This window comes from Astatotilapia calliptera, chromosome 17, assembly GCF_964374335.1.
Source record: "Astatotilapia calliptera chromosome 17, fAstCal68.1, whole genome shotgun sequence".
Taxonomy (NCBI): Eukaryota; Metazoa; Chordata; class Actinopteri; order Cichliformes; family Cichlidae; genus Astatotilapia; species Astatotilapia calliptera.
In genome coordinates, this window is record NC_137438.1 from 8,235,048 (window position 1) to 8,247,073 (window position 12,026).

At 41.0% G+C, this 12,026-nt stretch overlaps 1 protein-coding gene across 1 annotated transcript; it reads right to left on the bottom strand.

Moving 5' to 3' along the window:
• Positions 1-4,617: 4,617 nt before the first annotated feature.
• On the bottom strand, positions 4,618-11,530 carry LOC113009508 (fetuin-B). Its single transcript, XM_026147823.2, has 7 exons — positions 11,170-11,530; positions 10,265-10,375; positions 8,566-8,653; positions 7,625-7,791; positions 7,026-7,133; positions 6,143-6,229; positions 4,618-5,311 (listed from the first exon to the last, which is right to left on the bottom strand). The coding sequence occupies exons 1-7, from the start codon at positions 11,386-11,388 to the stop codon at positions 4,868-4,870; spliced, it is 1,224 nt and encodes a 407-aa protein (XP_026003608.1). The 5' UTR covers positions 11,389-11,530; the 3' UTR covers positions 4,618-4,867.
• Between the last annotated feature and the right edge of the window lie 496 nt (positions 11,531-12,026).

Below are 12,026 nucleotides of genomic sequence, written 5' to 3' on the forward strand. Positions count from 1 at the left end.
TTGTGCTTCCAGTTTGCTGCAATTCAGAAGAATGCATTATCAAGAATGGCAGTGATGTTTTGATGCATTTAGGGAGTCACAGACACTTAAACCTCTGTACGACGTTTACAACTTGACGTCGTCAGTCACTGAAATTGTTTACATGGCTGTCATATGAGTCCTGCTGGTATTTTGCTAATGTCAGGGGGGATGGTGTTCCGAATGGTTATTTTAGCTTTTTTCATTTTTCATTCATCTTCGTCTCTGTCAAGCATGAAGCTCAAATAATGTTCTGCTGTCTCTTAAATGAAGACATACTGCAGAGACCTGACCTGGTTTGCTCTGTCTTAGTCATATTTCATTTCTTGGCTTATATGTTCCTGAATTTGTCTTTGGTCTGGACTCGACATTGCTCTGTGTGTGTGTGTGTGTGTGTGTGTGTGTGTGTGTGTGTGTGTGTGTGTGTGTGTGTGTGGTTTTCCTAATAGCTAGTTTCTGACACACTGGCCTTAAAAAACACTGAGATGCTGCTGATTGAGGATTCTCCAGAGTGACACTCCAGCCAGGTACGAGATGACTTTTCACATTTGTGCTGCGTCTCTCCTCTGTGCTGTCCTGTCCTGCTCTTTTTAATAGCTCATGTAGCTGTGTTGATAAAGGCCCACTTTAGCTAGCTGCAAGCTTTTAAAGCTTTCCTGATATGTTTGCACTTTCCTTTTCACTTCAGTGCTTTTTGGCACAGTATAAGCCCTGTGGTGAGGAGTCCTACAATAACAAACCCCGACTTTTCCCCCTGCTTCGCCAGATGTGTTTGTAAAGCTGTTTTAAACCATCTGGATCTTGAGGGATATGGTGTGGAGAATACAAACCTTGCTGTGTTCTACAACACTGTCATCTTGAAAGTTAAAAAATAAAATAAAACGTTCTAAAATATTCCTTTTTGACTCATAAAAGTCCTGTGTGTTGAAATTCTCCAGATAAAGACAGGATGAGGGAATCCTTTGAAAAGAAAATATTACAGTTATTTTCTACTCCATAATTTTATTCTTGGGCTGTACTAGAGGAGATTTCCATGGTTTTTAAATCAAAATAATCATTATTTACCTTCTGTTAGCCCTTTGACCTTCAGCTCATCTTCTGTTCATCTTTCAGCTTCGTTCTTCTTATATTACTTTATTCTGATTGGCTGTCTATCACAAACAGAAGATTTAAAACAGAAAAAGGAAACAATTAGGTTGGGCTTCTGCACTTATAACCTAAGCTGTGTACCTGAAATGACTGTGTTAAGGATATCCCCTCTCAAAAAAGTGCACTAAATGGACTGAACCCTGAGCTTTCGGCTAACAGGGCTCACCTGTAACTTAATATTGAATCTTCATATTTCATTTCAGCATTCACTGCTATCTACATACGCTATATGGACAAAAGTATGTTCAAATTCAGGTGTTTCAGCATCATTTTCTACAGGTGTGCAAAATCAAGCAGCCAGCTATGCACCCTGCCTTTATATATGCTTGTGAAAGAATGGGTCATTGTAAAGCAGGGATGTCTAACTCATGTTACATCATGGGCCCTAACAGCCCACTTTGATATTAAGTGGGCTGGACTCCATTCTGTCAGTGTAAACCAAACATGTAATCCCGGAGATATCTCAAAAAAGAAGTGCAGTTTCAATAGTACGTCTATGTCAGTGTTCTACAACAAATAAATGTTGTTGTAACGAATGAGGAAATCTCTACAGTAGATAATAAAAAAAATGAACTTTTCTCTGATTTAAGTGTTTATCTATTACTTAATTACTTTGGAATAGTAAAAATGGCAACGATGGAAATAGGAAATGCTGTAAAACTAATGATAAAACAGTTAAAAGTCCAAGTTTATGCCCTCCTTCACATTTTCCGAAGGCGTCCAATGGGCAGATTGGAGTCTTTGCCCTCGGGCCTTTAGCTCTGACACCGCTGTTCTAAAGAGGTACATAGTACTGTGATAAAATGTCATCATTACAAGTTTGTGCGATCTCTTCCTTCATAGATATTGCACAACAAACTGTATGTGGTACCACTGCATACTCAAGGCAACTCAGCCACATAGTGGCAGACCACCTAAAGTTACGCAGTGGAGTTCCCAAGTGCTGAGGACTATAGTGCATAAAACTCATCTGTGCTCTGCTGATTCAGTAACTGCTCAGTTCCAAACTTCCATTAACATCAGCACAAAAACTGTGGGCCAGGAGCTTCATGACGTAAGTTTCTTTGCTCAAGCAACTCCTGAAGGTGTCCATATAGTGTATCAATGTCTAACAGGAAGTAAGGGAAAGCATAAAAAGTCACCTTTAAAACATTTGAGGGAAGGATAACAGTAAAATGAAATGACCTAGTGTGATTAATCAGTCCATTATCGTTATATATGAAATGTACAGGGAGTGCAGAATTATTAGGCAAATGAGTATTTTGTCCACATCATCCTCTTCATGCATGTTGTCTTACTCCAAGCTGTATAGGCTCGAAAGTCTACTACCAATTAAGCATATTAGGTGATGTGCATCCCTGTAATGAGAAGGGGTGTGGTCTAATGACATCAACACCCTATATCAGGTGTGCATAATTATTGGGCAACGTCCTTTCCTTTGGCAAAATGGGTCAAAAGAAGGACTTGACAGGCTCAGAAAAGTCAAAGATAGTGAGATATTTTGCAGAGGGATGCAGCGGTCTCAAAATTGCAAAGCTTCTGAAGCGTGATCATCGAACAATCAAGCGTTTCATTCAAAATAGTCAACAGGGTCTCAAGAAGCGTGTGGAAAGACCAAGGCGCAAAATAACTGCCCATGAACTGAGAAAAGTCAAGCGTGCAGCTGCCAAGATGCCACTTGCCACCAGTTTGGCCATATTTCAGAGCTGCAACATCACTGGAGTGCCCAAAAGCACAAGGTGTGCAATACTCAGAGACATGGCCAAGGTAAGAAAGGCTGAAAGACGACCACCACTGAACAAGACACACAAGCTGAAACGTCAAGACTGGGCCAAGAAATATCTCAAGACTGGTTTTTCTAAGGTTTTATGGACTGATGAAATGAGAGTGAGTCTTGATGGGCCAGATGGATTGGCCCGTGGCTGGATTGGTGAAGGGCAGAGAGCTCCAGTCCGACTCAGACGCCAGCAAGGTGGAGGTGGAGTACTGGTTTGGGCTGGTATCATCAAAGATGAGCTTGTGGGGCCTTTTCGGGTTGAGGATGGAGTCAAGCTCAACTCCCAGTCCTACTGCCAGTTTCTGGAAGACACCTTCTTCAAGCAGTGGTACAGGAAGAAGTCTGCATCCTTCAAGAAAAACATGATTTTCATGCAGGACAATGCTCCATCACACGCGTCCAAGTACTCCACAGCGTGGCTGGCAAGAAAGGGTATAAAAGAAGAAAAACTAATGACATGGCCACCTTGTTCACCTGATCTGAACCCCATTGAGAACCTGTGGTCCATCATCAAATGTGAGATTTACAAGGAGGGAAAACAGTGCACCTCTCTGAACAGTGTCTGGGAGGCTGTGGTTGCTGCTGCACGCAATGTTGATGGTGAACAGATCAAAACACTGACAGAATCCATGGATGGCAGGCTTTTGAGTGTCCTTGCAAAGAAAGGTGGCTATATTGGTCGCTGATTTGTTTTTGTTTTGTTTTTGAATGTCAGAAATGTATATTTGTGAATGTGGAGATGTTATATTGGTTTCACTGGTAAAAATAAATAATTGAAATGGGTATATATTTGTTTTTTGTTAAGTTGCCTAATAATTATGCACAGTAATAGTCACCTGCACACAGATATCCCCTAAAATAGCTAAAACTAACAACAAACTAAAAACTACTTCCAAAAACATTCAGCTTTGATATTAATGAGTTTTTTTGGTTCATTGAGAACATGGTTGTTGTTCAATAATAACATTATTCCTCAAAAATACAACTTGCCTAATAATTCTGCACTCCCTGTATTACAGAAAATTGGATGTGAGTTGACGTAGCTGTGCAGCTGTTAGCACAGCACACAGCAAAAAGGTTCCTGTAGTCGGTTGGAGCCTTTCTGTGCAGTTTGTGTGTTCTAAATGTGTCTATGTGGGTTCTCACCAGTTTTTGTGGCTTCCCTACTCAGTCCAGAAACATGTGCATTGCATTCTAAATTGGCATGTACTTGAATGGTTGTCTGCGTCTTTATGTTAGCCCTTTGATGCCTAATTTCAGCAGGGATGGGCTTGATAGAAATTGTAGGAATATAAATGCAGCTGCAGCACGGCAGCTAAAGATTTTGCAGCTGCAGCTGGTTATTTTCTCATTACTTTTTTTAAAACACCCATTTCCTTCTATAGTTCTTCATTTTGTAAAAAATGTGAGAATTATCAAAGAATCAATGAAACATGCTTGTAACACAGGGGCTGCATTTTGCAAGGATATCTGAATTAGAAAAGCGCATGAAAGTTATCAGCTTTCTGATCCATGTTGTTTCACTCAAAACATTCAATTATTTATTAAACTGGTTAAGATTAGTTCCATTAAGACTTTTATTGACAAATTCAGCTCTTCAATCAAAATTGTATGTACTACCAAATAAGTGTAGGCATTGTCAGACTATGAGTGTAAGAATTTGAAGATTCTGATGAGGGTTTCAAAACAAGTTTTATTGAAATTTGTAATAACATCTGAAGCTATTTTGCTGCATTAGAAGCAGTTAACAGTGCAGCAGTATTAGAGGTCATTTCAGGGCCAGTGAAAAGAGATAGGTTTCCTCTTATTAGCACAAATTATTTTTATGCTTCCAGCAACAGAAAGTGGAACAGTTTATCAGCGTAGGCTCTCGCTGGATAAATCAGAAATGGAAAAATAGACTCCTGAACAGAGCAGCAACACTTAAACAGTGGTGTACCGAGCTGGACCGGGACAGGATCGGAAAGGAGAGGGCCCACTGGGGAAATCAGACAGGAAGACAGGGTGGTGAGAGGGCGAGGTGTTGTTCAAAGCCTGGCGTTTTTCACGGTCACGCCTCTGGTAGCGGAAGTTAAAAGGGGGACGCAGAGCCACAGGGCCTCCGATTTCCTCGGAGGATGAGTCAGAAGCCTCAGTGAGTAGACCTTCAGCAGACTCACTGGAAGAAGAGCTAAGAGGGACAGCTGGGTTAACAGCCACAGAGGGGTCAACGGGTACAGGGTGAACGGCAGTGGGAAAGGGAGGGTCAGAGGGAACAGGCTGCGGATCGTTTCCTGGGCCGCCAATCACAGGTGGGAACGTCGGGATTGCTGGGTTTTCTGGGAGGTCGTGACCCTGTGGCTGCACCGGCCGGAGGACATCCACATTCTGAAGAGACGCAGACAACACCACACCAAATGAGAACTCTTCTGGCTGCACGAATGAATTTTACTCAATACTGTAAAACTACTTTACAAACCACACGCTCTAAAAAGAACTGAGAAGACAACATAATTACAGCGCAGGAGCATACAATTTGAAATCTCACACATAGGATTAAACACACACACACAAAACCACCAACTTGTAAGATATGACAGAATAATTATATGACCACTGGCTTCCATTCAGAGAGTTAAATGTTCACTCTAAAGGTTACTTTAGTAAAAAAAAAAAAAAAAACCCTGAAAGAAAACAGAGAACATGAAACATTCATCAAGTCAAGGTCAAGCAGTGGGTTGTTACACTCCCAACTCACAGTCCCACAGTGTGAACTGACACTAAATGCTACACTTTTCCAGTAGTTTTTGCTTTTTTTTCTCAGTTACTGACATTCTTCTATTAATGCATTTCAATTTTCTGTTCACTTTTGGGTTGCGGATAATTCAGCTGCTATCATTGTTACACCTCCGCTGTGATTTTCCTGCATGTAGGACGTTCACAGTTTTTGATAGAGAACAATCAGAACAGGTTTTTAGGTCAAATCTTGCGTGCACACTGAATGTTGGCTTTTCTATAAATCTAAATCTGTTCTTCTTCTTGTCATGGGAGAATAAGAAACATGTTCAACATGCAGTCCACATGCAGTCACTTCTATTCCTTTCCTCCTCATCATACTGATTCTTATAGTTGTGATTTTATAGGATCTTTGCATAAATGAGCTGCCACTTTGGCTTAGCAACGCAATATTAAAAAATATTACGTAATTTCCTCCCATACCTGTACTTTAAACATCTCACAGGACGTCTGGACATCAGGATCAGTATTCGTGTCTCCATGTACAGATCCTGTGCAGAAACCTGCAGTCTGAGAGAAGAGTGTGAGACATTTGGTAATGTATTTCTGTGACATACTGGGAGACTATTAAAAAGTAAGAGTATGACACAGGGTGGGTTAAAATAATTAAAATAAAATGTACATTCCTTCTCATTAGCATTAGTTCAGGCAGAAAATGAAGTTAAGCTCAGCAACAGTCCCTGCAGCTCAGCTGATGTTTTTACTAGAAGCTGATATCAAAGCCTGCTTTACCCTGCAAATAATTGTTGTGCATCTGCAAGCCGCTTCGCAAGCCACCTGCACCCCACCACCACTATTCATGTCTGAATGAGCCTAAACCATTAAGTGACGTCACATTTTAAACGTAACCAAAGTAGTCATGTCAGCTAGTAAATTATCCATGAAATTATCCAGATGTCACACACACAATGGTGATCAATGAATTGATTTGTAATTAAGTGCTGTTTCAGACAGCGCTGCTTGACTATGTCTGAGTGCTAATTCATCATTAATATACACTTAGCGGCCACGTAAATAGATCTAGAATTTATACAGCTCTTCCATGAATTTCACCTTTGTGAAGTTTGTAATGTTCAATTTTTGTTGACCTTGGAAATGCTTTTGTCCTTCTTGTTTACATACACAAGGAGGCCACAAAATCTGCTTAGCTGGGACACTAAGGACCTAAAAATAAATAATCTCCAAAAGTGGCATGACTAAACAATACAGGAATCCTAAAAAACAATAAATTAAAGCACATTGTACGAGTGTATCTAAATTGGTGTGTGAATGTGTCATTTTTTTCGAGTAACTTCTATACGAGTACCTCTGTGTCCGAGTCGAGTGTCAGTCGCTGGCAGGTGCCTCTTTCTGTCACTCCCTCGGGGCATTCTTGCACTGTGTATTCCACAAAGGTGGCTTTTACTGGCACAGACTGAAATATAAAAATAATATAGGAAGAGAGGAGCAAACTGCAAAAACAAACACAAGCACAGGCACAAATAGAGATGGCAGGGTTTTTTATTGCGGCAGCTATCATGTTGGTTTTTCCATCCTGAAGCTGGACTATCATATGCAAAAGCAGTGTACTTAGCTTTGGTCCCCAAGCAAACTATTCAGTTTTTCTCATTTGCTCCCCAAACAAAAGCTGGGCCATGGAGGAAAGTGCCTTCAGTGATCCTTTGCAACCTTGCCAGACTCGTCTATAACTATTGCGTGATGGTGATGCTTGTGCAATAATGGTTCTTATCTGGAACACAGAAGCTCAAAGGTGCACTGTACCTTCTGCATATGTATACCCAGAGAATTTCCTTAAGTGTGATTTCCCCCCATAAACATAATGTTTGACGCACTGTCAAGCAATAAAATTAGCCCCGCAGCTTTCTTTCCCCCCATCAAAGTTAATAACAGTATATCTAGCGATACCTGTACAGCAGCTCTGGTAATTTTTTTCACCCCGAGCCCTGCAGCCATAGTGGACGTCCTTTTATAGGATACCAGAGTGACCCGAGCAGCAGTCATGGCCTCGGGGCTGTCTACGGAGAGCAGGAGGGGGCATGTTGGGCAGATCTGCTGGAGTTTCTCTGGAGAATCTGCAGAAACCAGAGAACTGAATAAGAATGAATAAGTAAACGTCTGTATTAAATTACATGAGCAAACAGATGATAGAGACTGGATAAAGCAGTGGCACTAAATTTACAGTGAAAGCAGAAAAGGAAAAAAAGTCATGTCATTTTGAACGGATACACAACTTTTTGCTGTCCAAATGCACTTAAATCAGACATCTTCATCTCTTTTCATGACAGTGAGGTGTAACCTGCTTTTGCTGATGTCTCCAAAGTAGCACCAAACCAAACGCTGTGGCAGTGAGAGAGAAGGGAAATCGATTGAGATCGGGGCGAAATCATAATTTTCACGCTCGACCTTTTGATTTGTCATAGTGGGAAATTCACTAGTGTGACTAATTGATAATTAATTAGGACTCAGCTCCATTAGACTGGGCCATCATTAATGTTATTAGTTACACCTGCACGTAACAAATTGAGATACTCACAGTGAAACGTCGATACTTTTCTCTCCTCAGGTCTTTGCTGTTCTTTCTTATGAGAATTTTTCCCTACTGGATATTTACAATTTCTTTGTTTTAATTCAATATTTTCTTTACCTTAAATCTCCAGCTTGATGTGGTATCCAAAGCAGCACATGCCGGCTGCATGATCTCTGATGCTACACATTATTTAAAGATATCGATAAACAGTGGGTATCTAATAATAGATGTTATGTTGCGACTCATGTTGCACAGCACTGTATGCATGCGACCTTCTGTGTATGTGAGCAGTTAGTGGTTAGGAACCTGCTAACGTTACCTGGCACGAGAGCACAGTCGTAGCTGTATAAGTAGGAGTAGCCCTCTGGTGTGTGCAGGATGGTGGTGTTGCAGTTGCCAGAGATTTGCTTTAAAAAAAAAAAAAAAAAAGATAAAACAGACAGAATTCGTGATTGGCCCAATATCAACCACTTCACTACAAAGACTTGGCACAATGTGTTCAAACAGATGCAAGACAAAAAAACTTTGAATGTACTCTTCTATCAGTGAGACCAGTGTGAGTGTTTTGGCTTGTGTTACTTCTTCAAAGGGCTGTTTTTGGCTTATAAGTCGCTCACCTATACGGAAAAGAAATAAACTCATTTGAATTTCCCATTGCCGTAAAAAAAAGGTTGTGTTTGTAAGTTTTAGAGGACCGACATTCACCAGCCACTTTGTTAGGTACACTATGCTGCTAGTACTGGTTTGGACCACTTTTTGCCTTCAGAGCTGTCTTAATTCTTAATAGCACAGATTCAACAAGGTTGCTGGAAATATTCCTCAGACATTTTGGTCCATGCTACGTGACAGAATCACGCAGTTGCTGCAGATTTGTCCGCTGTACACTCATGATGCGAATCTGCTGTTCCACCACATCCCAAATGACCTTTGTGACATGATGCTTTATCCTGATGGTAGCAGCTATTAGAAGATGGTTACACTGTGGACACTTTCGGCAACAATAATCAGGTAGACTGTGATGTTTAAATATTTATTTGGTACTATTATTTGTTAAAATGTGCCAAGAAATGATCCCCCACAGCGTTACACCACTTTCACCACTTCCGCTGATATAAAATTAGGATGGATGCATACATTCATGTCATTTACACCACATTCTGACCCTAACATCCAAATGTCATAGCAGAAATCCAGACTCTTAAGGGAAGTTCAAGTTTTTCTACTCTTCTGCCTTATCTGACACGAGTAGGGCACCCAGTGTGGTCTTCTGCTGCTGTAGCCCGTCTGCTTAGAGGTTTGTGTTGTGCAGTAAGAGATGCTTTTCTGCATATCTTGGTTGTTTCCTTGCTGTCATTTGAAAGCTGTCTGGCTGTTCTCCTCTGACCTCTGATGCCAGCAATACATTTTCACCACTCACTGGTTGTTGTTTCTTTGAGCCCTAGAGATGATTGTGTCTCTCATAGTCTGATGAGCCCAGTCCAGCCTGTCTGCTATCAACAATCCATTAATAAACCAACAATCATTAACGAGCAGTTGAACAGATGTACCTAATAAAGTGGCCCATGATTGTCTTGCTGATGGTTCCTTCCTTTTGTCAAAGGAGCTGCTTTCAGGACTAAATCAATAGTTTTTTTTATAATGGAAGTTTCATAAGTAAAATATGTAAAATATGTAAACCATAAATATCTATTTTAACAGAATAGATTTTTCCATTTTGTGGGAAATATTTCCTCCAAATGCCCAGTTACTGAAGAGTAATACATTTATGCTTTGAAAAAAGTCACAGTAATAAAATAGATCTGCCAGTGGAAATGGGTAAAGTGACTGTGACTTCTGAAAGAACGCCCTGACACTTCCAAAAACTCAAAAATACCTTCATGTATATGGTTTAAGTGTGACTTTCTTACATTGTCCAGTTACAGTGTGGGACATATCTTATAAACAGTGCCTTCAGGCATATAGGGGCCTCCTACTCGTGCGGACACGTGCTCTTGTTTGTATACGTGTGAACATCCTACCGTTTCCATGAATGGCCTGACGTCACAACGTTTCCATGGTTTCTTGCTGCCTGTGTGACACTTGGTCTCCAGGACTTCCAGGTCGAGGTAATACACGTTGCCTGCCGGGCCCTGTAATTCAGAGTATAAACACATGCGATAAAGGAGAGCAGGCATTAACAAAGCTATGAGGCTCAAATTTATGAGACGTCCTCCTGCCAAGTAGCATCATTTGTTCTGTTAAGTATATCAATAAGGGACCATTTAGGAGGTGCTCTGTGTAATTCCACACAACACTTTGTACAATAATGATTTGTCAACACTTTGCGCCACAGTAATAGCAGCCTTTTTAGGTCATGAAGTTGATCTGAGCCTCTTAAAACCTGATCTATCCCACAGTCGGGCCACTATAGCCTTCAGCAGCTGACAGCATGAAGTTCATAAAGTCTGTTGTGCAAGGTTTGTCCCAGCAGTGCTGGACTGAAATGACCTGGACTTTATTAACACTCGCTTCAATCCTAGAGGCCTTTTTTCACGAGGCGTGAAAAAGGAATGGCTTCCCGTTTTATGATATAAAATTATGTACTTTGATCTTAATGCTACATTTATTAAAAGCGACATGCACTGATGGCGGCCATTCGCACCAAAGTGTTTCTTGTTGTTTTTAGTACTTACGTTGCTGCTCCCTAATGAAACTGCTGCTGTTTTTCACAGCTTTCATGTAACCCAGCGGGTCCTCAACTGGAGAATCTAGAAGCCACAGCGAGTCCTGGAAAAGGGTCATTTCTGATTTTTGTTGTTTTAAATCTTATCAAATGGGCTTCCCCTGACATGAATCTGGTCATGGCTGTTACATATAAACACTTCCCACCCTGGTCTAGGATGAACAAACGTGTTTTACAGCCTCCTCTGGTCTTTGTACTAACCTGAGCGTGCAGATGAACATTTGCGATGCGGTTCAGGGCAAACTTGTATCCTTCGCTGCGATCCTCATTGATGTAAGTGACGGCCAAGCGAGACAGCTTCTCCACCGCTTTGTCGTTACAGGGGATGGGAGCAAGTTCAACTGGCATTAGTACGACACCCTCTCCACACACACACAAGATGTGAATGGATAGTGATATTAGATGTAGTAATTTGTCCATGACGGCAGGTGGTTTTAGACAGGAGCCAGAAGACTGGGCAGTTTTATAGTGAAGTTTGTTCCCTTGTGTTTGCCTTCAGTCGAGGCATTGACTTTTGGAATCAAAACAGGACGAACAGGACAGCTGAAATGACGCCAAGGACAAAGTTTATTTGACGGCAGAGAGCTGACTTGTGAATGGATGTTCCTGGTATTTATTTAACCCCTGGAACACGCAGTCGTCAAAGGCAAATAGAACCTATGTCAAAACAGCCATTCAATATACTTATTCCTGTGGCTCCAATATTAAGTCTGGGGGTTATTTTATTGTTTCTGCAGGAGTTGTTTCCATACTGTGCAAGAGGTGTATGTCATGCAAACTAAATTAGTGCAATAGATACCTCATTAAATGACAATGAACACCAAAGAGAGCGTGCAATGCCTTCAAGACTGGGTCGCTGAGTTGGACTGTAATATTATTATCTCACCAGTAGGGGTCACTGTGGATCTGGTAAGATGCGGGTTGAGAAATCTATTGGTCCACCAGGCAGAACTGGGTTAATGATTCACTGATATCAAGTTAATTACTTTAGCATTTGATGTTGATGTTGTCTTAGAGCCTCATAACTCTGATATTTGTGTTTTCCTATCTTCATTCTT

What these genes read in the sequence shown, in the direction of transcription:
- LOC113009508 (XM_026147823.2), bottom strand. Translation starts at nt 11,388, where the DNA reads ATGGACAAATTACTACATCTAATATCACTATCCATTCACATCTTGTGT. An exon ending in CGACTGTGCTCTCGTGCCAG is followed by an intron (nt 7,792 to 8,565) that starts GTAACGTTAGCA and finishes TGGTTTCTGCAG; the next exon opens with ATTCTCCAGAGAAACTCCAG. An exon ending in GTGAGATGTTTAAAGTACAG is followed by an intron (nt 5,312 to 6,142) that starts GTATGGGAGGAA and finishes GCGTCTCTTCAG; the next exon opens with AATGTGGATGTCCTCCGGCC.